Source organism: Electrophorus electricus, chromosome 21 (genome assembly GCF_041902795.1).
Source record: "Electrophorus electricus isolate QZ-2024a chromosome 21, ASM4190279v1, whole genome shotgun sequence".
Lineage (NCBI taxonomy): Eukaryota > Metazoa > Chordata > Actinopteri > Gymnotiformes > Gymnotidae > Electrophorus > Electrophorus electricus.
The window spans coordinates 5,707,501-5,732,500 of NC_137517.1; the positions used below are offsets into that span (position 1 = coordinate 5,707,501).

General features: G+C 49.4%; 2 protein-coding genes across 6 annotated transcripts in view; both read left to right on the forward strand.

The window, feature by feature from the left end:
* ndnf (neuron-derived neurotrophic factor) overlaps positions 1-10,270 on the forward strand; it is a 15,712-nt gene extending 5,442 nt beyond the window's left edge. Inside the window, exons 2-4 of the mRNA XM_035521163.2 lie at positions 1,669-1,866; positions 4,682-4,806; positions 8,030-10,270. Coding sequence (XP_035377056.1) covers positions 1,670-1,866; positions 4,682-4,806; positions 8,030-9,450 — 1,743 coding nt within the window. The 5' untranslated portion in view covers position 1,669 and the 3' untranslated portion in view covers positions 9,451-10,270. The remainder of the gene's footprint in view (positions 1-1,668; positions 1,867-4,681; positions 4,807-8,029) is intronic.
* A 4,750-nt stretch (positions 10,271-15,020) lies between these two features.
* prdm5 (PR domain containing 5) overlaps positions 15,021-25,000 on the forward strand; it is a 34,050-nt gene continuing 24,070 nt past the window's right edge. The window contains exons 1-10 of one of the 5 annotated variants that reach the window (XM_081704781.1): positions 15,021-16,436; positions 17,032-17,115; positions 18,534-18,656; positions 20,323-20,497; positions 20,605-20,779; positions 21,083-21,178; positions 21,287-21,408; positions 22,131-22,210; positions 24,621-24,705; positions 24,831-24,988. In XM_081704781.1, the coding sequence (XP_081560907.1) occupies positions 16,344-16,436; positions 17,032-17,115; positions 18,534-18,656; positions 20,323-20,497; positions 20,605-20,779; positions 21,083-21,178; positions 21,287-21,408; positions 22,131-22,210; positions 24,621-24,705; positions 24,831-24,988 (1,191 nt within the window). In that variant the 5' untranslated portion in view covers positions 15,021-16,343. The remainder of the gene's footprint in view (positions 16,437-17,031; positions 17,116-18,533; positions 18,657-20,322; positions 20,498-20,604; positions 20,780-21,082; positions 21,179-21,286; positions 21,409-22,130; positions 22,211-24,620; positions 24,706-24,830; positions 24,989-25,000) is intronic. The other 4 variants (XR_014119242.1, XM_081704780.1, XM_035521161.2 and 1 more) reach the window with 4 other exon arrangements.

The window sequence follows — 25,000 nt, forward strand, 5'->3', positions numbered from 1 at the left end:
CGGATCGTTGTAAACCTCCTAGCGTCAGTGATATAAGGACGGGAGTGCGTTCTGAGAGCGGCACCGGATTGCCTGCTTCTGCTGGTAACACCGAAGAACCTCTTTCACCAGTGACAAAATTCTAAAATGCTGTTTAACGTCTCGGATGTGCGTAAAGACAGCAGGAAGACAGCAAAGGTCTGGGACGGTGGGAGAGAGCAGAAAGGATGTCTGTGTAAATGTCAGTGGGAGTGAAAAAGGAAGAAGAACAGGAAGAATACGCTGAAGAACAGAGGGGTTAAAGGAGGAGTGGTTAGCTGTGGGTCACTGCAAGGACACACACACACACACACACGCGCTCTCTCGCGCTTCCCCTGCGGTGAAATGGCAGTATATAATCAGGCTAATCTGCTGTCATTAGCCTGATTATATCAGCAGGGATCGCGGGACCTTCCCATCAGCTTCGATCGATGGGGGCCAGTCAATAAACAGAGGATATGATCTGAGTCCCACTTAGAAGTGGGAGGGGCGTGATTTGGTTCAGCACTGCATGCTGGGTAATAAGTGGACATGCACACACACACACACACACTCACACACACACACACACACACCATCGAGGCTGATCTGAATTAAAGCATAAATGGGGGTGGGGGGTTGGGTCGGCCGGGGTCATTTGAATCAGCCGGCGGAACCAAAAACTCTGAACCCAAAACCTTTAACGTCACTTGACCACAATGATAAAATGAATTTCAGATCAATAATTTTTACTCCTCAACTTCGGACATCTCCCACTACGGGGGTTTTAAGCATGCTCTCTTAACCACTTTATATGCCAGTGTCTCAGCTAGATCAAAAATACCGGAAGCCTTGAGTCATATCGGGTTATTCAATGGCAAATCTGACCAGCATTGTCAGAGCATTAAAGAACCTTTTACACGGAGCCAGGATAAGATCTGGCATTAGCACGCCAAGGAAGGAGGAGCGGTAAAACAGGCCACGATGGACAGATTAAGACGAGAGACCCGCCCCGGCGCAAACACACGCGAGCGCGCCAGAGCCGCAATGGCCGTCAGTGGTTTTATACGACATCACCAAGTGGCGTCACGTCCTCGTTATGGTGGGCGAGAGATAATTAGGTCGTAAATGAATATTCGCTGTGTCTTGGATGAACTCGGGGAGAGTGATGGCAAACCAGTGTGAAGTAGGATTGTTTCTATGTAGTCTAATGAAAAGAAAGTGTATGCGTGAGTCTGTGTATGTGTGTGTACTCTTTATAGAGCTGCATACCATAGGCCTAGCGCCTTCTGCTTCTGTGTTCAAATCAAGGAAGCATCAAAGCGCACTGACTCAGTACACGGGTCCATTTGCACTATGTGGTCCAGGACTGGTTCCCCTTGAAGCTGAACTATATGTGTTGTAATGGTGGGGCGTTTTACAATCCTGACACGCAGCACCTAAGTCCTCTGGCCTTTTCTAATGCCCGTTTTGGGAGTGAAAGAGGTCGTCAGAGTAAGATGTTGTTTTTTTTCCCGCTCATCTGCAAATGATTACGTTAAACCCGGACCGCCGGCTCGGTGACGGCACAGGCGGTGTACTGCGCACCCTGTCCTACCATCCGTCCAGATCCTTGTGTTTCTCTGTTTTTTTTTTTCTCATTTTCTTCTCCTCTGTTTCTCGTCCCCACAGGATGAGACCGGCGTTGGGCTGCCTTGGCGTGCTGCTACTGCTGCTCTTGGTGCTGGGGGCAGAGGGGCAGAAGTTGCCCACACGTGATGAAGGCCTGTTCCAGATGCAGATCCGGGACAAGGCCCTGTTCCATGACACCTCCATCATCCCCGATGGAGCTGAGATTAGCGGCTACCTGTTCCTAGACACCCCTAAGAAGTATGGCTGCACGTACACGAATGCATAAACCAGACACACACACACACACACACAGATTTTGTGGAATAAAAGAACACAATAGTTACGTCCAGACGTGCTTTCCAGGGAGGCTCCGTGTCTGCCTCTCGCCCGTCACAAAGCCAAACGTTCAGCATGGTTTCAAAGACACAGAGGACCTTGCTTTGCTTAGCATGTCCATGTGTGGACGCGTTTCAAGTGTGCTAATGGACAATGTGGAATCTATTACTGCCAGCATGCAGCTGATGGGTGTACTGGGAGACATGCATTATGAATGAACTGCTGGGAAATGCGTGTGTGTGTGTGTGTGTGTGTGTGTGTGTGTGTGCATGTTCGAACCAGACTCGCTTTTGATGAAGAAGTGGTCAGAGAAGCAGGTGTCTCTCGCAAAAGTGCACACCATCACACTCGCTCTCTCCCACGCTCCCTCGGGAAGATGGGATGGTCAATGGAGGGACAGGGGTGAATGAACTGTCCCAAACACTGTGTCCCCACGGCTCCCAGTGCCCCGGGTCTGCTCCCGCCCTCTGCTGAGGGAGGTCCCCTCGCACTCTCCGCCTTACCTGCTCCGTCCACATGGACCCAGTGAGCGGTGTGGTGGGTGGCGATTGCGGTTTTGTACTGGTTGCCACACGCGGCATGGGCCAGCGCGGCCTGGGCTTAAATCTTGTGGCTGACGGCTGACGGCTGTGTGAGAGTTGGCTGGATGTCTTTTCTGCTGGAGCGTTAACTACATCATGTAGAGCAGGTTCACATGAGCTCAGCTCTGCCGTTCCGATTCCATGCTGACTGCACTGCACTGCAAACTGCAACATGACATTAATGTCACAGGTAGCAAATGGAATACCCTTAAGTTGAAATCCCACATTTTTATACATACTGACCAAATTAGGGACGATAACTCTAGAGGCTGTGCCAGAGGGTGAGGTAATATACAGAGCTACAGTGGGTGATGTAATATACAGAGCTACAGTGGGTGAGGTAATATACAGAGCTACAGTGGGTAATGTAATATGCAGAGCTACAGTGGGTGAGGTAATATACAGAGCTACAGTGGGTAATGTAACATACAGAGCTACAGTGGGTGAGGTAATATACAGAGCTACAGTGGGTAATGTAACATATAGAGCTACAGTGGGTGATGTAATATACAGAGCTACAGTGGGTAATGTAATATGCAGAGCTACAGTGGGTGATGTAATATACAGAGCTACAGTGGGTGAGGTAATATACAGAGCTACAGTGGGTGATGTAATATACAGAGCTACAGTGGGTAATGTAATATGCAGAGCTACAGTGGGTGATGTAATATACAGAGCTACAGTGGGTGATGTAATATACAGAGCCACAGTGGGTGATGTAACATACAAAGCTACAGTGGGTGATGTAACATACAGAGCTACAGTGGGTAATGTAACATACAGAGCTACAGTGGGTGATGTAATATACAGAGCTACAGTGGGTAATGTAATATGCAGAGCTACAGTGGGTGATGTAATATACAGAGCTACAGTGGGTGAGGTAATATACAGAGCTACAGTGGGTGATGTAATATACAGAGCTACAGTGGGTAATGTAATATGCAGAGCTACAGTGGGTGATGTAATATACAGAGCTACAGTGGGTAATGTAATATGCAGAGCTACAGTGGGTGATGTAATATACAGAGCTACAGTGAGTGATGTAACATACAGAGCTACAGTGGGTAATGTAATATACAGAGCTACAGTGGGTAATGTAATATGCAGAGCTACAGTGGGTGATGTAATATACAGAGCTACAGTGGGTGAGGTAATATACAGAGCTACAGTGGGTAATGTAACATACAGAGCTACAGTGGGTAATGTAATATACAGAGCTACAGTGGGTGATGTAATATACAGAGCTACAGTGGGTGAGGTAATATACAGAGCTACAGTGGGTGATGTAATATACAGAGCTACAGTGGGTAATGTAATATACAGAGCTACAGTGGGTGATGTAACATACAGAGCTACAGTGGGTAATGTAATATACAGAGCTACAGTGGGTGATGTAATATACAGAGCTACAGTGGGTAATGTAATATACAGAGCTACAGTGGGTGATGTAACATACAGAGCTACAGTGAGTGATGTAATATACAGAGCCACAGTGGGTGATGTAACATACAAAGCTACAGTGGGTGATGTAACATACAAAGCTACAGTGGGTGAGGTAATATGCAGAGCTACAGTGCATGATGTAATATAGAGAGCTACACTGGGTGATGTAATATACAGAGCTACAGTGGGTGAGGTAATATACAGAGTCACAGTGGGTAATGTAATATAGAGAGCTACAGCGGGTCATATTGGTGCTCTTTGCTGTTATACCTCATCAGTGGGTCTACTGTGCCAAAACCATCACTATGTCCTCATGTGCTCAGAAGATTGTTGATTAGCATCATAATACTTTGCTAGCCCAGTGGCAGCAGAGCATAAGAGGTGAGACACGGTGGAACACTCAGAAGGCGAGTCTTCATTAGATAGTGTTTTATAAGGAGGTTGGCTAGCTGTGTTAGGGGAGATGTCTCGTGTAATTGCTATCACATATCGCATATGCTGTCAAATGTTATATATTAACACGTATGGAATTGCTGTAATTATACATACAAGCACACCAGTTGTGTACACTACTTTTTTGTGTTCAGGCAGTTCAAACTGTCTTGAAATTGGCACAGAAAACTGTTCTAGCTTTAAGGGCGTCATTCCGAAAGCCACCCCCATCTGGCTCTGTGGGCGCATGCGGACTCGCACGCTTCCTTTCTTTTCCCCAGGTACTACTTTGTGGTGGAGGAAGACAACACACCGCTGTCTGTGACGGTGACGCCGTGCGACACGCCGCTCGAGTGGAGGCTGACACTCCAGGAGCTGCCGGAGGAGGCTAGCGGCGAGGCCTCAGGTAACGGGAGCAGCTCCTCTTCTATGCCCAGGCAGGAGTAGGAGAGCAGGACCCGCCCACCTGCCACTCATCAGTACATCACCTGCACCGCCTGTTCTCGCTTCAGTTTTCAAAGTGGATGGATGCATGCGCCCAAAACGACCAGGCGGCTCTGGCCCAGATACGTTTACATTTATGGTATTTAGCTGACGCTTTTATCCAAAGCGACTTACAATTACGACTGAGCACAACTTCAGCAATGAAAGGTTAAGGGTCTTGCTCAGGGGTCCAACAGTGGCAGCTTGGCAGTGGTGAGGCTTGAACTGGCAACCTTCTGATTACTAAGCAATACTTTAACCACTGAATTTTAAAAACATGAGTTTGCATTGGCTTATAAACGATCACAGTCAATCAGTCAATCAAAATTTATTTATGTAGTGCTTTTTACTGCAGATGTTGTCACACAGCAGCTTTACAAATGTCTAAGTCCAAGCCCCCAGTGAGCAAGCCAAGGGCTGACAGTAGCGAGGAAGAACTCCCTAGAGCACGAGGAAGAAACCTTGAGAGGAACCAAGACCCATCCTCCTCTGGCCAACAACGATCACCACAATAATAAAGAAAAAAAGAAAAAAGAAGCAATTAATGTGCAGTCCAACTTTCTAGAGGTCCTAGTCTTGTCCCGACAGTGTGCTTGATAATAGGTATCTGAACATGTTGTCATTAGCCTGCTAGCCACTACACCGGAAGCTGTAAAACTAGGGTTCAGAGAAGGAAACTTCTACGATCACAGATCAATACATCTTTTAATCCCCAGCCACATATCTCCATCTGTTTGTCTTCCAAGGATTAGAGGCGATTAGAATCAGACGTTACGTCCTTATGTGTTGCTTTAAAGAACAGCGCGTCCCAGATACGCTTCCTTACGCCGTACTGCATGGGTCGCAGTGACCAACACGTGTTTTTCAGACATGCCACTGGTATTTGTATTTGTTTTAGTTATTTTATTTTATTTTTACTACAAATCCGTTTTAGTTTATGCTATTAAAACTGGCCCTTTTTATAAGGTGATGCCGCATGAGTGCGTGCCAGGCAGCGTGATGCCAGCCGGCTCAAACGACTTTTGAACTGCAGAGAGAGGCGGTTGCGAAAACGGTAAAAATAGTCGTCGATTGATTTACAAAAGCAGAGGAAAGACTGCATGACTGACCACGAATCTGGGTAAATATTTGTTGTCTGTGAAGTGGTGGGGCCCAGTTCTGCAGGGGCCAAGCTTTTCCTGTGTGGACACTCTTTAACTCTGTTTGTGTCTGTGTGTGTGTATGTGTGTGTGTGTGTGTGTGTGCATGTGTGTACATGAATGTGTCTGAAGCCAGCGCAGTCACACTTGGCCATAAACCCCAAGTGACGTCCACAATCTGGGAGAAAGAGGATGGAAACTAAAGAGGGGAAGAGATCATAGAGGATGAATAGTCTCTTGTTCTTTCCCGTAGCTCAATCAAATCAGCACATAATTCACGCGAAAAAGGGTCACGACCTCACCCCCCATCCCAGGAAGGTCGTAATTCTTCCCTGTAGCCTCTTGTTGTGTATGTCGGCCGGGCAGCTCGTCTCTTGTCGTCGGTCTGTCCCCCGATATTCTTCCTCTCTTTCCACCACATCCTCCTCTCTCTCTCTCTCTCTCTCTCTCTCTCTCTCTCTCCCCAGCTGGAGAGTCTCTGAAAGCACACAAATCCCAACAAACCTTGGACCCACAGCGCAGCAGCCGTGGAGTGGAGCAGCGGTTTCACTTAAAGGGGTGGGGGAGGGGAGAGGAGGCAGAGAGGCTGTCATTACACACATGAAAGTGCTTGCACGCATCGTTTGTGCGTTATGTCCGTGTGGGCGTGTGTGTGTGTGTGTGTGTGTGTGTGTGTGTGTGTGTGTGTGTGTGCGCGTGTGTTTCCGGATGAGTCCAAAAGATGTCCATGTGTGCACGCTGCCATGATGTTGTCAGCTTGTGTGTGTGAGTGTGTGTGTGTGTGTGTGTGAGTGTGTGTGTGTGTGTGTGTGTGTGTGTGTGTGGAGGAGGTCTGGGTAATAGGGTCCAGACCCTCCAGCTAAAAGACAGAGCCCTCATCGTTCACTCACATATTAATCCACAGATCGGTTCCTTATTTAGTGGTTCTGATTTGACAAAATGTGTAACATTCCCCTCTTGGTTTGCCTTATGATTCTACTTGGCTGCTGTCCGTCGGAAAGAGTGGGTGGTTGAGGAAGAGTCATTCATCATCATCATCATCATCATCATCATCTGAGGTGGAGCAACAGTGTCTGCAGAGTTTTGTTTTGTTTTTTTTAAAACAGCTCTACATCCTATTTTTTTTCCCACAGCATGCACTGTATAAACATCCCGAGATGTACATCACTCTCCTCCAATCCCATCGTCTCTGTACACACTCGCTGTTTAGCCAGCACGTCCGCCGCCAACTACGCCTTTGAGCACTACGTGTGTTAATTTAACATGCCGGCGAGACAAACATAACATTGTGCTACCATAGGGAATAGGTCCGGACCGGTCCTGGACCAGTCCCAGCCTGGACTGGGCCCTGATTGGTCTGGACCGGGTCTGGACTGGGCCCTGATTGGTTTGGGCTGGGCCTTGACTGAGTTCTGATTAGCCTTACCAAGACCTGGTCTGATCCCTGATTGGCCGAGCCAGGACCCTGTCTGAGCCCTGATAGGCCTGGACTAGACATGGTCTAAGCCCTGATTGGCTGAGCCAGGTCCTACTCTGAGCTCTGATAGGCCTGGACTAGACTGGCCACAAGGCGACTCTGTGTACCACAGCCCTGGTGTTAGGGGTGAGGTGTCCCAATGATGTTTGGAGAGAAAACACGGCCGCTAGAAGTGTGAGTGGCCATCCGCCTTCCAGATGGGGGAAAAAGTGTGGAGGAAAGAGGAAAGTGTGATGTTATTGGAAGGACTGGGCAGCATTCATTGGTCATGGATCTTCAAACAACCAAAAAAAGTGGATTTCCGGAGTAGTCAGTTATTCCTAATGGTTGTGATAGCTTCCTCTGTGTGTGTGTGTGTGTGCGCGCGTGTGAAAACCAACAAGGTTGTGTATGTATGTTTTCAACCAGAAAGTGCCTGCAAATCATCTCCTCAGCACTTCTTACTGGGTGTGTGTTTTATGTGTGTTTGTATGAGGATATGTGTGTTCCCCCTAAAAAACCTAATCCAAGTGTGTGTGTGTGTTTTGCAGGTGAACCAGAGCCCCTGGAACAGCAGAAGCAGCAGGTCACGACCAGCGAAGGCACCGAGCTTTTTTTCTACAAGGGCAACGACGTGGAGTCCTTCATCTCCGCCAGCTCGCCTTCCGGTCTCTACCAGCTGGAGGTCTTCTCCACCGAGAAGGACAGCAGCTTCAAGGTGTACGCCAGTACCACGCCCGAATCTGACCAGCCCTACCCAGAGCTGCCGTACGACCCGCGGGTGGACGTGACCGCGCTGGGCCGTACCACTGTGACGCTGGCCTGGAAGCCCACCCCTACGGGCTCTCTGATGGGCCAGCCCGTGCAGTACTGCGTGGTCGTCAACAAGGAGCACAACTTCAAGAGCCTGTGCGCCGTCGAGGCCAAGATGGGCCCCGACGACGGCTTCATGGCCGCGCCCAAACCGGGCCGGGACTTTAGCCCGTTCGACTTTGCCCACTTCGGCTTCGGGCCAGCCGGGAACGAGCTCGGCAAGGACCGCTCCTCGTCCTTGTCCACCAAGCGCGCGCCAGTCGGCAAGGCCGCCCGCTCCTACGCCACCAAGCTCGGCAGGTCCTCCGACATACAGAAGCTCTGCATCGGCAACAAGAACATCTTCACCGTGTCGGACCTGAAGCCGGACACGCAGTACTACTTCGACGTCTTCGCCGTGCACGCGGCCACCAACGCCAGCACGGCGTACGTGGGCACATTCGCCCGCACCAAGGAGGAGGCGGCGCAGAAGACCCTGGAGCTGAAGGACGGGAAGGTAGCCGACGTGTTCGTGCGCCGGCGTGGCAGCCGCCTGCTTCGCTTCACCCCCGTGGCCTCGCACCAGCGCGTGACCCTGCACGTGCACGTGTGCCTGGACGCCGTGCAGCTGCAGGTGAGGCGCGACGGCAAGCTGCTGCTCTCGCAGACGGTGGAGGGCGTGCGGCAGTTCCAGCTGCGCGGCCGGCCCAAGGCCAAGTACCAGATCCGGCTGCGTGGCTCGCGGCGTGGGGCCTCGTCGCTGCGCGTGCTGGCGAGCACGCGCGCTGCCGGCAAGCAGCCCTTCCCCTCGCTGCCTGAGGATACGCGGGTCAAGGCGTTCGACCGGCTGCGCACGTGCGACTCGGTCACGGTCGCCTGGCTCGGCACGCAGGAGCGCAACAAGTACTGCGTGTACCGGCGCGAGGTGCCGCCCGGCTACGGCGAGGAGCAGCAGAGGCGTGAACGGAACCAGTGTGCGGGGCCCGAGACGCGCCGCAAGGCAGACAAGGTGCTCTGCAAGTACTTCCACAGCGCAAACCTGCAGAGGGCCGTCACCACGGAGACTGTCGCCGGCCTGGAGCCGGGCAAGAGCTACCTGCTGGACGTTTACGTGGTCGGACACAGTGGCCACTCTGTCAAGTACCAGAGCAAGCTGGTGAAAACGAGGAAGAACTGCTAAAATGCGTCAATAAAGAAATAAAAATGAGAAAATGTAAAAAAACACAAAAAACAAAACAGACTCTGCACAGAAGTAAATATATTATATATATAATGAGAGAAAAAAAGAAGTTTATTTAACTGGAAGTGATATTCTACTAAGTTGTGTGTTTTTTGCAGACTGACTACTTGGTGCACACCACCAGCTCTGTGCAGCAGATACTGAACTGCTTCTAAAGAGAGATAGCGTCCTGTGTATTTCTCCTAATGAGTTGGGTTAAGGAGATCCGTCAACGGGTTCCATTAATTATGGAGTCGCGAGCGCCGCCCCCTGCTGGCCGGCGCCGTCAACTCCATCCCTTGTCCTCGTTGCTATGGAACCGGAACCCCCACCCCCCCGCCCCCGTCCAGCTTTTCTCTGGCTTCAGCCACATCACGCGAACTGTGTTGACTCGCCTGTCCCCACTGCCCTCTGTGTTGTCCATTGGTCGGCTGGTCCAGCAACTCCCCCCCCCCCCCCCCGCCCCCCGTCGCCAAGTACTCACGACACGTTTAGGAGGAGTTCTTAAATTATTTTATACCTCTTAAAGTTCCTGTTTTGTTAATTGAGCTGTTATATTTTTGTTCGCTCTCGGCTATAATGATTTCTGCTATGTGTAAATTTCTCTGATGGGGCCGCGCGGTCGCCACGGCGCTGCCGCTGCTCGTCTTCCTTTGTCTGTGTATTATCTCATTCTGTGAGTGAATAAGCCGCTTTGGGGTCGTGTAAACGGGCTCTTGTCCGAGTGCTTCTGCCAATATTCATGTACATAAAACCCTAAATATAGAGACCAGTAATCCCTCTGGTGTGCGGCCTGGTGTTGTTTCTCTGCAGGGACCATCACTTACGCAGAACAGGGCGTGTGGATCAGCCTCCGCACGCACGCACACACACACACACACACACACACACACACACACACACACAGCCTCAACAGTGAACTTGTAAGCATGGCAAGGCAGCCTTGTGAATTATTAGCTCATCAGGTATAATGCCTCACCGGCAAATCCAAGACAATTCAGCCATGCTGGAGCGAATCAGGCAACCACAGAGCTGTGAGGGGGCGGGACTTACTGCTATTCCTTGTTGCCACCTGCAACCAATCAAGACTCGACCTGCTCAGCTCCATGGTGAAAGTGTACCGAATCCAGATGGCAACGCAGAACTCACGGTCAGGCGCGTTGAGACCCAATTTACTGACACTTTGCACTTTCCCCACAGATCTGCTCGGTGCTCAGACAAGTTGAAACCGTGGTTTCAATTTATTCCGTTTTTTCCCCGAAGTTCGGCAGGCTGTTGTGGAGCACAGGAAATCTGGGTCTCGCTACACTCACAAACAACCTGATGGCAGGCTTGCATTCACGATTAGATGCATGTGTGCAGGAACATACATGCATTGAAATAAACAGTGCCATTCAATACCACACATGAATGCACACGCGACCTCTTTTTCATCTGTCTCCCCCTCTCTCTCTCTTTCTTTCTCCTCTCGTAACCCTTTCTTTTCTCCCTCTGTTACACACGCATACACTCACAGCGAAGATCAGATACAGGTGAGCTCTAAAAGCTTTCTGCTTGGTGGCCAAGACAGCCCCTGCCTGGTGAACACATGCCGCTTGAGAAGACCAGTTCTCCACCAATCAGAATCAGACAAAGCACACTTGGGTTGCGCTGGCCTCCGTGCTGATCTGGACTAATTGTGAAAAGTTGGGAAATGTTTGGGAAAAGATCTGGGATTGCTGAGCTTTGATCCTGTATAAAAGAGGTCCATATACATGACCAGAGGGCGTGTCATATCGGGAAGACGTGTCATATCCAGAGGGCGTGTCATATCCGGAGGGCGTGTCATATCCGGAGGGTGTGTCATATCCAGAGGGCGTGTCATATCCAGAGGGCGTGTCATATCCAGAGTATGTGTCATATCCGGAGGGTGTGTCCTATTCAGAGGACATTTGGAGTGGTCAATCACAAAAAAAAGTTCCGCACACAAACGTGTTGTGTCCTCCATTTTCCGTCTGCATCTTTCTGTTGCACACAGACACACACACACACACACACACAGGAGCAGCGTCCATTTACCTCAGTTTATCCCTGGTCCTGGAACATTTGTTAACCCCATTTGCTGCAACTTGTTGCCAAAACTCACTCGGAAAACAACGATAACAGGGCTATCAAAACAGGACTTTCTCGCTGCGAAAGCAATTCACGATTGCATCATTAAAAAAAGACAAGGCTCAGATAGACCAAATAAACACATTCACGCTGCACCGGGGACTCCAGGGCTGTAAAAGAAGCGGCTTTATGTTTCTGAGGAGGACGTCTGGAAGAGAAGCGCAGCGGGAAGCAGCGGCCGGGGAAAATAAAGAGTGCTGGAAATATTCAAGAGCAAGCGCCATACACCAGCACTGTACTTTTAACTGTGATTTTTCCTCATGTGTATTTTTTCGTGTGTGTGCGTGTGGGGGTGTCCCAATTTTGAACTCAGATCTCAGTGACACTTTTGGAGGGCATTTGTGAAGAAGGCTCTAAATTCAGAGTGACACACACACACACACACACACACACACACACACTGATATTCCGTTTGTGGCACTTGTGTGTGATTCTGTTTGCATAAAAACAGCAGAAACGCTGAAAATCCTGCAGGCTCCCAGAGAGGCCCAGCCGGAGTCCTCAGAGGCTGGGGGTGTCTGCTCCATCACACACTCCAAAAACCCACACACACACACACACACTTGCTAAACCAGAACCTTGCTGATCCACTCCTGGGAACACCATCGTTGGAAACCGACATGTGAATACACTTTGAACCGTTCGTTTGATGTGTTCAACCTGTGGATGACTCTCGGCCCTCTGGACGTGCTCATGACACTCCAGCTGAGCTAGCTCACGGGTGAACCTGAGACGAGACGCAGTCACGTGGATTTAGATGTACAAAATCGCTACACTACACAAGATAGAACGTTCTGGGAAGAGACAGCATTGGAGGGTATGGCAGCATGGAAGACATGCACTACACCTGAGAAACAATAAACTGTAGCCACGAGCGCGGCACGTCACCGTTTAGTTGTCGTGAATCATCAGGTAGTGATCCCGTCTTCCAGCTCAGGCAGGTGTGTGACTGCAGGGATGGTAACAGTCTTTCTGTCGCTTGAGACTTTGTGCTGGCCCCTCCCCCAATTTCCTGCTGCACATGAGCCAGCACACACACACACACACACACACACACACATACACTGTATGTTGGGCTCAGGTCCACGTGCAGGTCCACAAAGAGGTGGGAAACGAGCGTCTCTGTCTGTCCAGGAGCGTGTGAGGTGTGGCTGCGTCTCACTTTTGGCAAAGACGTGAGAAGATCCCTCATGTAAAGCCGTACACCGGTGTTGGCCTTTGGACCGGAACCACATGTTCCACTGCTGGAACTCTCCTGAAAAAATCGCCTTCGTCTCTCCTGCTCCATCTTGGGTGAGACATGTTCCATACATGCCCTAAACCCTCTCGTCGTCCCTCCTTAGGGGTGGTCCCCAGCCTCGGTGGTCCTCGTCAGATGGCGGTGGTTTTCTCACGCTCAATCTGAACAAAGATCTCTGTCTTCTCTCACTCTGCTCTCGTCTCTACATTCTCTTTCTCTTTCTCTCTCTCTCTCTCTCTCTCTCTCTCTCTCCCAGTATCCTCTCCCAGGATCCAACAGTCTCCCAACAAAAGAAAAACCATTAACAGCTCGGTCTCGGCCATGCGGGGATGGGGAGAGGAGCCCCGGCCGGCGGGGGTGGGGCAGGACCGGAGCTGGAGCCGGCCGGTCTGCTCCTGAGCACCGAGGTGAAAATGAAACAGGCAGCAAAGAACGTCCCGACCTTGCGAGATCACTCGGGATCAGGCGCTGGGCTCCGGCAGAAATATGTCCACTCAGGAGGAAAATCCGCTACGCGGGGAGCTGTGTTGCCAAACTCTGGTTCCCCTGAAGAGAAAATATTTGCTCAGAGAAAAAGAAGGCCTGGAGTGAGAGAGAGAGAGAGAGAGAGAGAGAGAGAGAGAGAGAGAGAGAGAGAGAGAGAGAGAGAGAGAGAGAGAGAGAGAGAGAGCATGCTCTAGACCAAGTATGACTGTGCATGCTCTAGACCAAGTATGATTTTCTGTTATTTTGAAAAACCTTACTTGCACCTTTTGAGAGAATTCTAGTTCCTGGGTTCCGCTGGTTCCTGGGTTCTGTTGGTTTTTGGGTGCTGTTGATTTCTGGGTTCTGTTGGTTTTTGGTTTTTGGGTGCTGTTGATTTCTGGGTTCTGTTGGTTTCTGCAGGTCGGCATTTGCTGTTTGGCTATGTTCCTCAGGTCCGTCTCAGAGGCCATGAGTTTGCTCAGTTTGCAGTCGCGATGATGACATATGACAGACTGTGTCTTGCACTCAGAGAGTGCAAGCTGTGATGAGTTAGCTGTGTGCATGTGCATGTATGTGAGTGTGTGAGTGTGTGTGTGTTAGGGGGTCGGGTCTGAGGTCATTGGATCCTAATCATTGCAGCCCTCCTTTACAGCAGACGTGCTGACAGCAAGGCTGCGAAAGGTCATGGGTCATTGGTGCTGGGGGTCGGGAGTAGGGGCCACACAAAGACCACAGTTAGAACTGCCCCTGTCTCTGTCCATTACACACATCCTCTGTCCATTACACACATCCGCACCCATATATGAATGCACACCTGTAGTCAATCACCCATGTACACACACACTCACACACAATCAACAAATTTTGTGGAAACTTTGATGTGGGATGTTTAAATGTGGAAACGTTAATGTTGTATAAGATTTCTTTGAAATGTATATAACCAATTAGATTTCAGAGGAAAAAAAGCAACCTTTTTTTTGGTAAATGGTTTCCCTTTAAAACAAATTTCCAACAACACACACCGGGATACAGTTAGCTTGTGTAGAGGAGAATTGTAAATAGTATGTTTTTAGTATGTGCTCATTTAATCATGTCTTCAGCGATTTATTTTTCTGTTGACTTGAATTTTTAAAGAGCCAGAGTGTGATTCTGCATTTGCTCCATTACACCAACTCTCAAACAAACAAGCATATGGTTCTGTCTCCTTTGAGGACCCCAGATCGTAACCACGTCAACCAAACACAGTCACATGACCATCTTCTCCACCAATCAGGATGTTCTGGAGATGGAGAAGTGGCTCCTCATAGAATGCTTGAACATGGGTGGGGAAGGATTAAACCAGTGCGTCACTTCACTGACAGTGTCCTTATTAGAAGAGAGAAGAGATCGATCGATCTATCTATCTATCTATCTATCTATCTATCTATCTATCTATCTATCTATCTATCTATCTATCTATCTATCTATCTATCTATCTATCTATCTATCTATCTATCTATCTATCTATCTATCTGTGTGAAAAAGCCATGCACACTTGATTACACAAAAAGCTCTCATGCAGAGTAACATGTTGGTTTGTGTTTAATGGTGCAGTCAATAAAGTCTGCTCAGATGTGCATGTTTATGCATGTGTTCACAGATGTTTGCTGGGGTGTGTGTGTGTGTGTGTGTGTGTGTGTGTGTGTGTGTGTTTGTCCCTCATCTCGTTGTCAGGTACATAGATTTAGAGAGATATTTGTTCTGTGCAGAACATCCGTTCCCTCCAAACTTGTCCCTGGATAAAACCTGCCTCCAATTAGTCTGGGTTGCCAGGGCCTTAGGTAGATCAAATGTGGAGAATTATACTGAGAACCAATTCTGAGGATGTTGTTGGCTACCAGATTGCACTTATTTTGCCAGCGTTTAGCCCCTGTTAAGTACATTCTGTTTGTGACAATTTGCAGAGCACAGTATTTGTACTGACATACCCTGGTGTGCATTGACATAATCCATCGGTATCGAGATGTAAGAATATTGGCTTAAATAGCTACGCTTACACACAGCCATTGCTTGAGCATTTTCATGTGCAAAAAGCTTGTAGTGGAAATCTTAGTGCTCACTTCATCCATTTGTTCTAACTTCTAATGTGCACTGTTGTCTGATAACTTCTTTTCACTTCCTTGGGGACTGGCCTATCAAAACATCAGAACAGCAAGACAAAGCGTCAGCATACTGATGACCTGGAAGCAAAGCTCATGGACGAATTTGTTCCCCACTAATCACACTTCAGATGTGGATGAAAACTAGAAATACTGGCTCAAACAAAGAACCCAAAACACCACCACCTTGATGGTTTGCCCAGGTCCGAGTCCTGGCCACATATGTTAGCTGGCTATAACCACACGATGATTACATGAAAATGTTATGCTTTCCAAAAAAAACCATTAAAAGAAATTAAACAAAATAAAGGTTCAATAAGTTACAAAAACGTGGTGTTGTGATTGATTTGTTTAGAGCAATTTTCGAAAAATAATGGAATATGGACAGGCCCAGTCTACAGACTCATGATGTTAGGAAAATTGCGCGAAGATTAAGAAAATTGTACTGAATGGAGTTCATATGGCGCTAAGGTGAATGGCAATGCTTCAAAAAAAATCATTAAGTCGTTTTTAAATCTTCAAATCCCTATTTCTAGCCCCGCAGTGCAGGAAAATAACGTTAAATTGCTCGCCAAAAACACACTACAGCTGCTGCCGTGTCTGAGGCGTAAACACATCCTCAGATCACCTCGGCGAAAACGTGTAGCCCTTGGTTACAAACTTTCCACCAATCACAGCGCCGCGTCGCTCTCCGCGTGACGGGAGCAACATGGAAGTGCGGGGCAACGTCAAGACCCCGAGCGACGGTCTCCCGAAAACTCCCCGCGTCTCTCCGTGAGAGGGAAGCCCAACTTCTCGCTTTCTGTCGCGTAAATGTCCGTTTCGAGGTCCGGTATCCGTTTGCCGCGGCCTCAACGACCATGCTGGGCATGTACGTGCCGGACAGGTTCGCGCTGAAGTCTTCGAAAGTTCAAGACGGAGTCGGGCTGTACACGGCGAGGCGCGTAAAGAAGGTCGGTCCGTTTCAGACGGAAAACAAAAAAAACCCCAAAACGCGACAAAACGAGCGTTATAGATGTGGACGCGTCCTGCATCCACACGCCGTCGGCGGGCGAAACGTTTGGTTGCGGCAGTGTCTCGTGTCTGACTTTAGTTCTGTCCACAAGTTATTTCATCCTTTCTTGTGAAAAGGGTGCGGGGGAAGTGCCACGTATATAGGATAGCTAGCTAGCCGTGTGCTGACCGAGCTTTCCTTCAAACGTGTCGGCGGCAAGTTCTCGCCGCCGGAGCGTCTTCCTCACAAAAGCGTTTAAACGCGAAGCGCATTCGTGAGGTCCGTTCCTCGCCGTGGACGCCTCTCGCTTTGTTAGATTTGAAGGAGGGCGGAGAGTGAACTTTGTTGTCGGCGAGGTCTGTGGGAGAAAAGGGCCAAGGTTTGCGCTTTAAAAAATAAGAGGGGGGGAAAAAAAAAAGCGGCGAAAGCAGCTCGACTTTCCCAGAGCAACATGTTCGGGGCTTTGTTTGCAAAACACCATCTTTGTTGCAAGTTTTGGTTTTGGCCCCGAGTGCATCAAAGCGAGACTCCTCAGTCGCTGTGTCGTGTTGCAGGGAGAGAAGTTCGGTCCGTTTGCTGGGGAGAAGAGACTGCCCGGTGAGCTGCATGAGAGCATGGATCCAAGGCTGATGTGGGAGGTGGGTGCACTCAGCCTTCACCCCGTTTGGAGTGTTTGACAACGGCAAAGGCATCTTTAGTAACGATGACCTAACATCCAAATTCTTCAGAGTGCCTATCAGCAAGCCCTTCTGGGAAGACTTCATGTGCTGCCTGCTGTTTTGAGCCATATTTTTTTTTTCTCTCTCTAACAGCCCCAGAGGTCTACATTAAAGGGCTGTTAGGGGTGGTCATTTTCTGTTTTTCTTTTTAAATTCTTTTCCGTAACCCATTTACTTGTGCATCTCAGATCATGTACATTTATCCTGTTTAAATGCAGCCATGTTAATATGGTCACTGGCGTAGTATGCACTAAAGTTTGTCTTGCATGGTGGTTGTTCTGCTGGAAGGCAAGACGACTAAGGGATGAACATCACCTCACCTTAATGGTCCATAACCCTGTTCTGTAGAAGTCAGATGTATGCACTGAGCCGAAGGCCATATCGTGAGCCCTCAGCCTTGACTCGGTGCCCTCAGTGAGGCCGGTGCAGGTGTGCTGAGCGTGTTCAGAGCGGGCGTGCACACCACGTTCTGAGCCTGGGCACGCTTGGCCTCCTTAATAACTGCCTTCCTTGGCAGGCATATGCCCAGCGCCCTCTGACACTCACCCATCCATTCACGGGCACACGCCACCCGAGCGCTGCTCTGCCAGGATTTTATTTTTGGCCACGTAACGTTTTTAATTAGAGCCTTGATCAGACCGTGTTTGACCACGTTACTGTGAAGATTTATACATCTGTCTGGATGACAGTCTGGTGCACTACTATAGACTGGATTGAAATCTCGAATTACTGTGTGTGTGTGTGTGTGTGTGTGTGTGTGTGTGTGTGAGAGAGAGAGAGCGCGAGCGCGATTGCTCTGTTATACAGCCTGCTGCGCTACCCTTTCATGTGCTGTCTGGTTTCACGGCAGCTCTGCGCTTTAGACGGACTTGCCTCACAGTTTGTGAGAGCATTGTTAGCTATCATTTCAACCCATTAACGCTGGGACAATCATGCAAAATAATCATTACAGTCCAAAACCAGACGCTGGAAGGGCACTCATTAGCTTGTCAACGTCAACAGCACCCTGTTGTCTATATTGTCAAATTGGCGTAGGGGCTCTTTGAGTGCGGTGATGACGCGTATAACCGAAACAAAGTGGCTTTTTATATACATGGTTGTTCAGCATGGGACCAACGTTTATTTACTCATCAGCAGAGATTCACCGGGCTGTTAGTCAGTTAATACAGTGTTTTCCTACAGCTGCCATGCATGCCCTTGCTGTAAATAAACATGTTGACATGTAATTTAGCTTTAAGCGCAGGTATGAGGTGCTGACGCTGCTGGGCCTTGTCCTTCGTCAGACCTGCTTCAGAGTTGAATGGATTTGTGTGTTTGTGTGCGTCTGTGTGCTGCAGGTTCGAGGGAACAGGGGTGATGTGCTGTACATTCTGGACGCCAGCAACCCTCGACATGCCAACTGGCTCCGGTTTGTGCACCAGGCTCCGTGTCAGGAGCAGAAGAACCTGGCTGCCATCCAGGTACAAGACCCCCCCCCCCCCCACCTCCTGGATCTTATCTCCGCTGAAAGCACAGAGCCAGACCGATCCCACTGATACACCGCAGGGCCCCCATTTACCCGCTGTCCCAGGAGTCCTGGTCCGAGATCAGGTGCAGCTCCTCTACCCGTGACTTTTTGTTTTACTTTGGAAAGGAGGGGAACTGTTCCTGGGTCAGCGTCGTTTCTCTGAGAGGCGTGACGAGTGTGGAAACGTTGGAGTCTGCAAAAGCAAAGGGCTGGAGTTTGAGTGGGGATGGGGCAGAAAAGACAGTACAAGCGTTGAAATGCACACCTGTGCTTGCCCAGTGCTCAGGTGTGTGTGTGTGTGTGTGTGTGTGTGCGCGTGTGTGTGTGCGCGTGTGTGTCATGCAGTGATGCTGCTTTGAAGGTCCCTTTTGATAAGGAGGTGTAATGAGGCTTGGGCCACGATAAAGGGGAGAGAGAGGGAGAGACTGACACGGAGCCACAAGGCCTCCACCTCACTGCTTGGCTCTTTGCGTCTCCTGCGCGTTCTCATCCCTCCTTGGCTGTCCTCCTGTCTCTTTCTCCATCACCACCTTCATCTGTCCGAGTCAGGTGGCCATTTTAAGCTCCAGACACTAGAACGGTGTCGTTCCAAACTTTGAAGACTGGTGTAAAGTCAGTTCACACCACTCCAATTCACTTCCTAATAAAGGCATTTGTTCAGAATTTTGTTTAAAGACGGCTTTCGTTAACTTGCTAGGTTTGTCATTTAAAAGTTTTAGTAATGACAATTGCAGCTGCTGTGAGCGCATGCGCTCTCTCGCTTGTGCACTCTCTCTCTCTCTTGCTTGCTCTCGGTGTTTACTTTTTAAAAACTGGTTGCACAAAGGTTAAAGATGAGACATTAGTGGTTACTGTTTGACCCCATTTAGGATATGGAGGTTTGATAATGATAAATTTAGGGTTTCCCAGTTCTTGACCTTTGACCTTAATCAGGAGGAACACATGAACTGCTCCACCCCCCCCCCCCCCGTGTGTGTGTGTGTGTGTGTGTGTGTGTGTGTGTGTGTGTGTGTGTGTGTGTGTGTGTGTGTGTGTCTAACTCTGAGTCTCTGATTAGCCATTTCTCTCATCCTGTCTGCACTATATTACTTTGAAATGTATAACCACAGCCATAGGAACAGATGGCTTAGATATTCATCATCATTAGGCTCTCGTTTCTGTCTGTGTGTGGTTATCTTCATCTGTGTGTTCATCCGAGTGTGCATTGTGGATGGTGCCCTGCTGGTAGGAAAGATCAGGGCGCTGCATGCCTGGTCCAAACCGTGACAGTGGAGTTCGCCCAAACCTCCAGTTGTGCTCGATTTCCTTATGTCACTCCACTAAAATGTGGGACAGTTTTTTGATCTGCTGTGAATGAACCATCTTCAGCTTCCCAAACTTGTCAAAACCGTGTGACCTTTAATTTCCAGTCTGGTTGTGTGTGATTTTTTTTTTTTTTTTTTTTTTTTTTTTTTTTTCTCTCCTCTGTGTTGGGATACATGTTTAAATGCTCTCTCTGTCACTGTTATTAATAACAGATGATAAAAACTAATAAAATGAAAGAAGGTTGCTGTTTTTTGCTTTAATGTTCAGTTTGCCATGCTCCACAGAGAAAAGCAGGTGTTTGTGTTCTTTGATAGGATGGGGAGAACATCTTTTACCTGGCTGTGGATGACATAGAGACAGATACAGAGCTCCTGATTGGCTATCTGGATAGTGACATGGAGGAGGAAGAGGAAGACGAGGAGGAGGATGAGATGATGAAAGACGAAGATGAGAACAGCAAAGAGGGCAAGCACCTCGGCACAGAGCCAGGTTTGTCGGTGTGCGGGTGTGTGCCTTTTGCAGATTGGCATGCGTGTTTTGTGTTTTCACCACAGAACTGTGTGTGTGTGTGTGTGTGTGTGTGTGTGTGTGTATAGAGTCGGTGATGAAGGAGGACCACCCTTGCCTGCTGTGTGAGAGCAGCTTCCCCAGTGAGGAGGTGCTGGCCGAGCACCTGCAGAGCCTGCACCAGAGAGCCAGCACCGAGGACAAGGAGTTCAAATGCCGCAACTGTGGCAAAGAGTTCCCCGTCAGACAAGCTCTCCAACGCCAGTCAGTACACAGACACGCACGCGCACACTTAAAGAAATACATTAGAGAAACATTTCATTTATAGAGACCCTGACACGAGTGTAACGGCTTGGCCAGTACCTGCTCGGTTTAGGTCGTCTCCCTGGAGCTGTGGGGTTGGGGGAACTGCTGGGTAATGGTGCTGCTTATCACTATTAACAGTTGGACCGGGTGGACTGGGACTGAACTGTGCCCGATTCCAGCTTTAGATCCTTGGTTTTGCAGACTCTGTGTGAAGCATGCAGGTGTGACGTGTGCTATATGAGGGCTGGGTTTGTTTTGTAGTGTCCTCCACTGCACAGAGGGTCTAACTTCAGTAGGAGACGCTTCCCAAGTCCATCAGTGTACACTCTGCCACAGCTCCTTCTCTTCCGAGTCTAGGTACACACACACGCGCACACACACACACACACACGGTTTTGGAATTCTTAGCATTCTTAATTTAAAGTATGTGTGTGTGTTTGTGTGTGTGTGTGTGTGTGCGTGCAGCTTTGAGCAACACAAGGAAGCTTGTAGAGGAGATGCCAGGTTTATTTGCAAGGTAGAAAGCTGTGGGAAGCGATTCAAGAGTAAAGATGCCCTAAAGAAACACAAAGGCAACGTTCACACTGGTACAACACGCACACACACACACCCTTCAGCACTCGCAGCTAATCGCACTGCCCGACCGCCGCGCCGATTCGTCTTCTGCGGAGATCGGCGTCCCCTCCGTCTCTCGTGTGCAACCTCACTCCCTGCTCGGCTGCACTCCTCCCCTCTCCAGCCTCTCGGCTGCCGCTCGTCACTCCCTGACCCCACGGCGTAATTAAGAGGGTGGTAATCGGAGAGAGGGCTTTTCATTGGGAGATCTGAGTCTGTGTGACAGTCAGTTGGAAAAAGGGGCAATCCCGAAGGCTGACCCCCGATCGGCCGGTGACGGAGCCCACCGTTGCTGCTTGAGCCGTGTGCGCGTCTGTGTGTAGAACCAATCTCCTAGATGCACTTAACAGGCTCCTTTTTTCTGACCTTTAAAAGCTCTAGAGTGATGCAAAGTAAAATAAATAAGGATCTCGTGTTATTACGAACACCTTTTCTCCCATTCCCACTCTTTAGCTCGGGAAAACAGCTGGCAGTTGGCCTTTGACCCTGACTAACTGTTTGTCGCGCTTGCTGTCTTTGACCTGACCCTGCTGGCCTTGCTGATCAATTACCCTGTCCCAGCACTTGTCAAAATGTTATTTCAACTGCTATGCAACTGAGCTGCGTGAAGAATGGCTCTGTGGCTGCTGGCTCTCACCTTGTGCTGTCATTGACTGCTGATTCATTCTCCCTCTGTGTGTGTGTGTGTGTTCAGGTAATGCCCGCCGGAAGCTCATATGTGCCATCTGCAATAAGAAATGCTCCTCTTCAGTCAATCTGCAGGAACATCGCAAGGTCAGACGCACCCCCCCCATCCCTCTCTTTCCCTCCTCCTCTTCTGTTCCCTCCATCACACATCTTCGCTTCCTATCCCAGCTCTCCTCCTGGCCCTTCATCCGTCTTCCCACTCACTCCGTTGGTCCATCTCCTGTGTGTCTGTCTGTATGTCTCTCTCTCTCTCTCTCTCTCTCCTCTTCACACAAGCCTCTTGCTCTTCATCTCTCTGTTGGGTTTATGATTCTCACTGGCTCATGTTCCAGCTTTCCAAATATACTCATCACTTCCAGCATATCTCGGTTTCTCTGACCTAGTCGCTCTCTCTCTCTCTCTCTCTCTCTCTCTCTCTCTCTCTCCCCCTGCCTCACTCTCTGTAGGAGGTGAGGTTTATGTTGACGCTGTAACATTTTCTCTGTCGGCGTGAGTGCAAAGGGAAGGTCGTCTTTTGTTTCACACACTCATCTCCGCGGCCCCCGTGAAATCTAAGAGTGAAAGGCAGCAGACTGTCCGCCTTCAGCCTTGGCCTCAAGGGTCCAGCTGGCTCCGAAAAGCCCTGTGAAGCTCCCACTAAACACGCCAGTACAGGACCCGCTCCACCCTAAAGTTAAACCGGAGGTTTGGAGCCACTTGGCCTTATGGAGCCAAGTCGCTGTGCATAGTGATCGGTACATTTTTGCAAAGTCTTTTAAGATTACTGCTAGAGCAATTTTTCACACTTAAGCAAAATTTTAAGACCAGCGGTTCTTCAGTGAAAGGGAGAAGTGGTGAAGGACCTGCCGCCTGTGGCCGGTTTCTGACACCTCATCTAACCGAGCCTCTGAATAACCTGCCTCAGCGCAGACCCACTCTGGGGTAATCCCAGCCCTGCTCGCCTCAGCGCAGACCCACTCTGGGGTAATCCCAGCCCTGCTCGCCTCAGCGCAGACCCACTCTGGGGTAATCCTCATCCAGCCCAATCCTGGGGTTGGCCACATGCTGCTTGACTTCAGCTGCCGAGACAGCAGTGTGGCTGTTGGCCCAGAACTGGACAGGTCCCATCTGGGGCTTTTTATCTCCGACGGGTGAGGGGGGAGGGGGGGGGGGTGGAGGACTTATGGGGCAGCGTCACACGGCGCTTATTACGGTTGCTCCCCATTCCCTACCTCCAGAGCATCCGTAGATCAGCAGTCTTTTCCCACATCTGATTAACCGGCTCAATGTTGCTCAGAAAACCCCCTGTTCAGACCGAGCTTCGGGGAAGGTCTGGCCACCCAGCTCTGGCTGGGGGAAACGGCTCAGTGGGGAGATGGAACAACGCTCTTTTAGAGAGTGTTATTGTGGACCGCAGGAGATGGACACATTTGCACCATGCAGTTTAACTAGTGCATGCATCACGTCACGGTTGATGGGCTTGTCTTCGCTTACCAGCAACCACGTCCACGAGGGGCCGGAGATTCCAGGAACGTGCTAATGTCAGTGGAACTTTGTCACGATGTCTTGGAAAGTTAGAAGAAAACTGTACAGCAAGACCACAAAAAGCGCAGCGCAGTATTCCTCGACTTTAACACAAGATATTGTTTTGATAGTTTTTGCTACTAAACCATTATTGGCATTAATGTTACAGTACAAAATCGTCACCTGGTTCTTTTGGCACTTTGGTTCTTTGGCACCTGGTACAGTGATGTTTGTATATTTTCCACTTGTAATAACCTGCCTTTCCATCCCAGAGAAAGCTTTATTTTATTGAAACTCTTGAGTAAATGGGCCATGTAGAAGTTACAGCAGCCTAAAATGCACATTATTGTACCTCAGATGTGTTTTCTTAGTCTCGAGTGACATGGAGCGTCTAGAAACACTCACTGATATTTGTGCAGTTACAGGATCGACTGTTGGTTTTGAGCAGAACACGTTCGGCCATTTTAACTCTATTTCACCCCGGTCTGCCGAGGGCCGTCAGCCGTCTGCTGTAACTCCCGTTCGTCCGTTTCGTGCGTTTGTGTGGTCTCTCGGAGCCCACGTTGATATTCGTCAGCAGAGACGTGTTGCAAACTTTTTATCGAGTGTTATTGTATCCGGCAGTGTAACTGTTCAAACTTGGCCCAGCGTAAGGGTAACTGAATCCCACCCGAGGGGAGGTCAAAAACGGTCCTGAACTTGCAATTAAAATACCCTGTCCATGTTCCAAGCAGAATACAGAGTCTTTCTCCACTGCCCCCCCCCCCCCCGGTCCAGGGGTTTGTACTTTTATAAATGTTGGTCTTGTTCCTTATGCATTTTTCACACCTTTTAGCACGGGGGCTCAAGACCACTGGCCTTGGCTTCCCATGTCAAAGGCAGTTCAGTGTTTTAACCGATTCCTCTCTGTGTGTGTGTGTGTGCAGGCGCGCAACAGTGGAATTGCATGCCTTCCACTGACCGATGAAATGAACTGTCCGTCATTGCTCTTTAGATCCATGAGATATTTGACTGCTCTGCCTGTGAGAAGAAATTCATCTCAACCAATCAACTAAAGCGCCATATGATCACACATTCAGGTAAGGAAAAGCACACACACACGCATAGACCGGCCGTGCACTGCCTTTCTAGAATGCATCGAAATTGGTGGGTGTGTGTCTTGGTGGGTGTGTGTATGGGTGTGTGTTTGTGTCCTGTTCACCAGAGAAGCGGCCCTACACCTGTGAGATCTGCAGTCGCAGCTTCAAGCGCCTGGACCAGGTGACGGCCCACAAGATCATTCACAGTGAGGACAAGCCCTACAAGTGCAAGCTGTGCTGGAAAGAGTTTGCCCACCGCAACGTCTACAAGAACCACAAAAAGGTAGCAGCACGG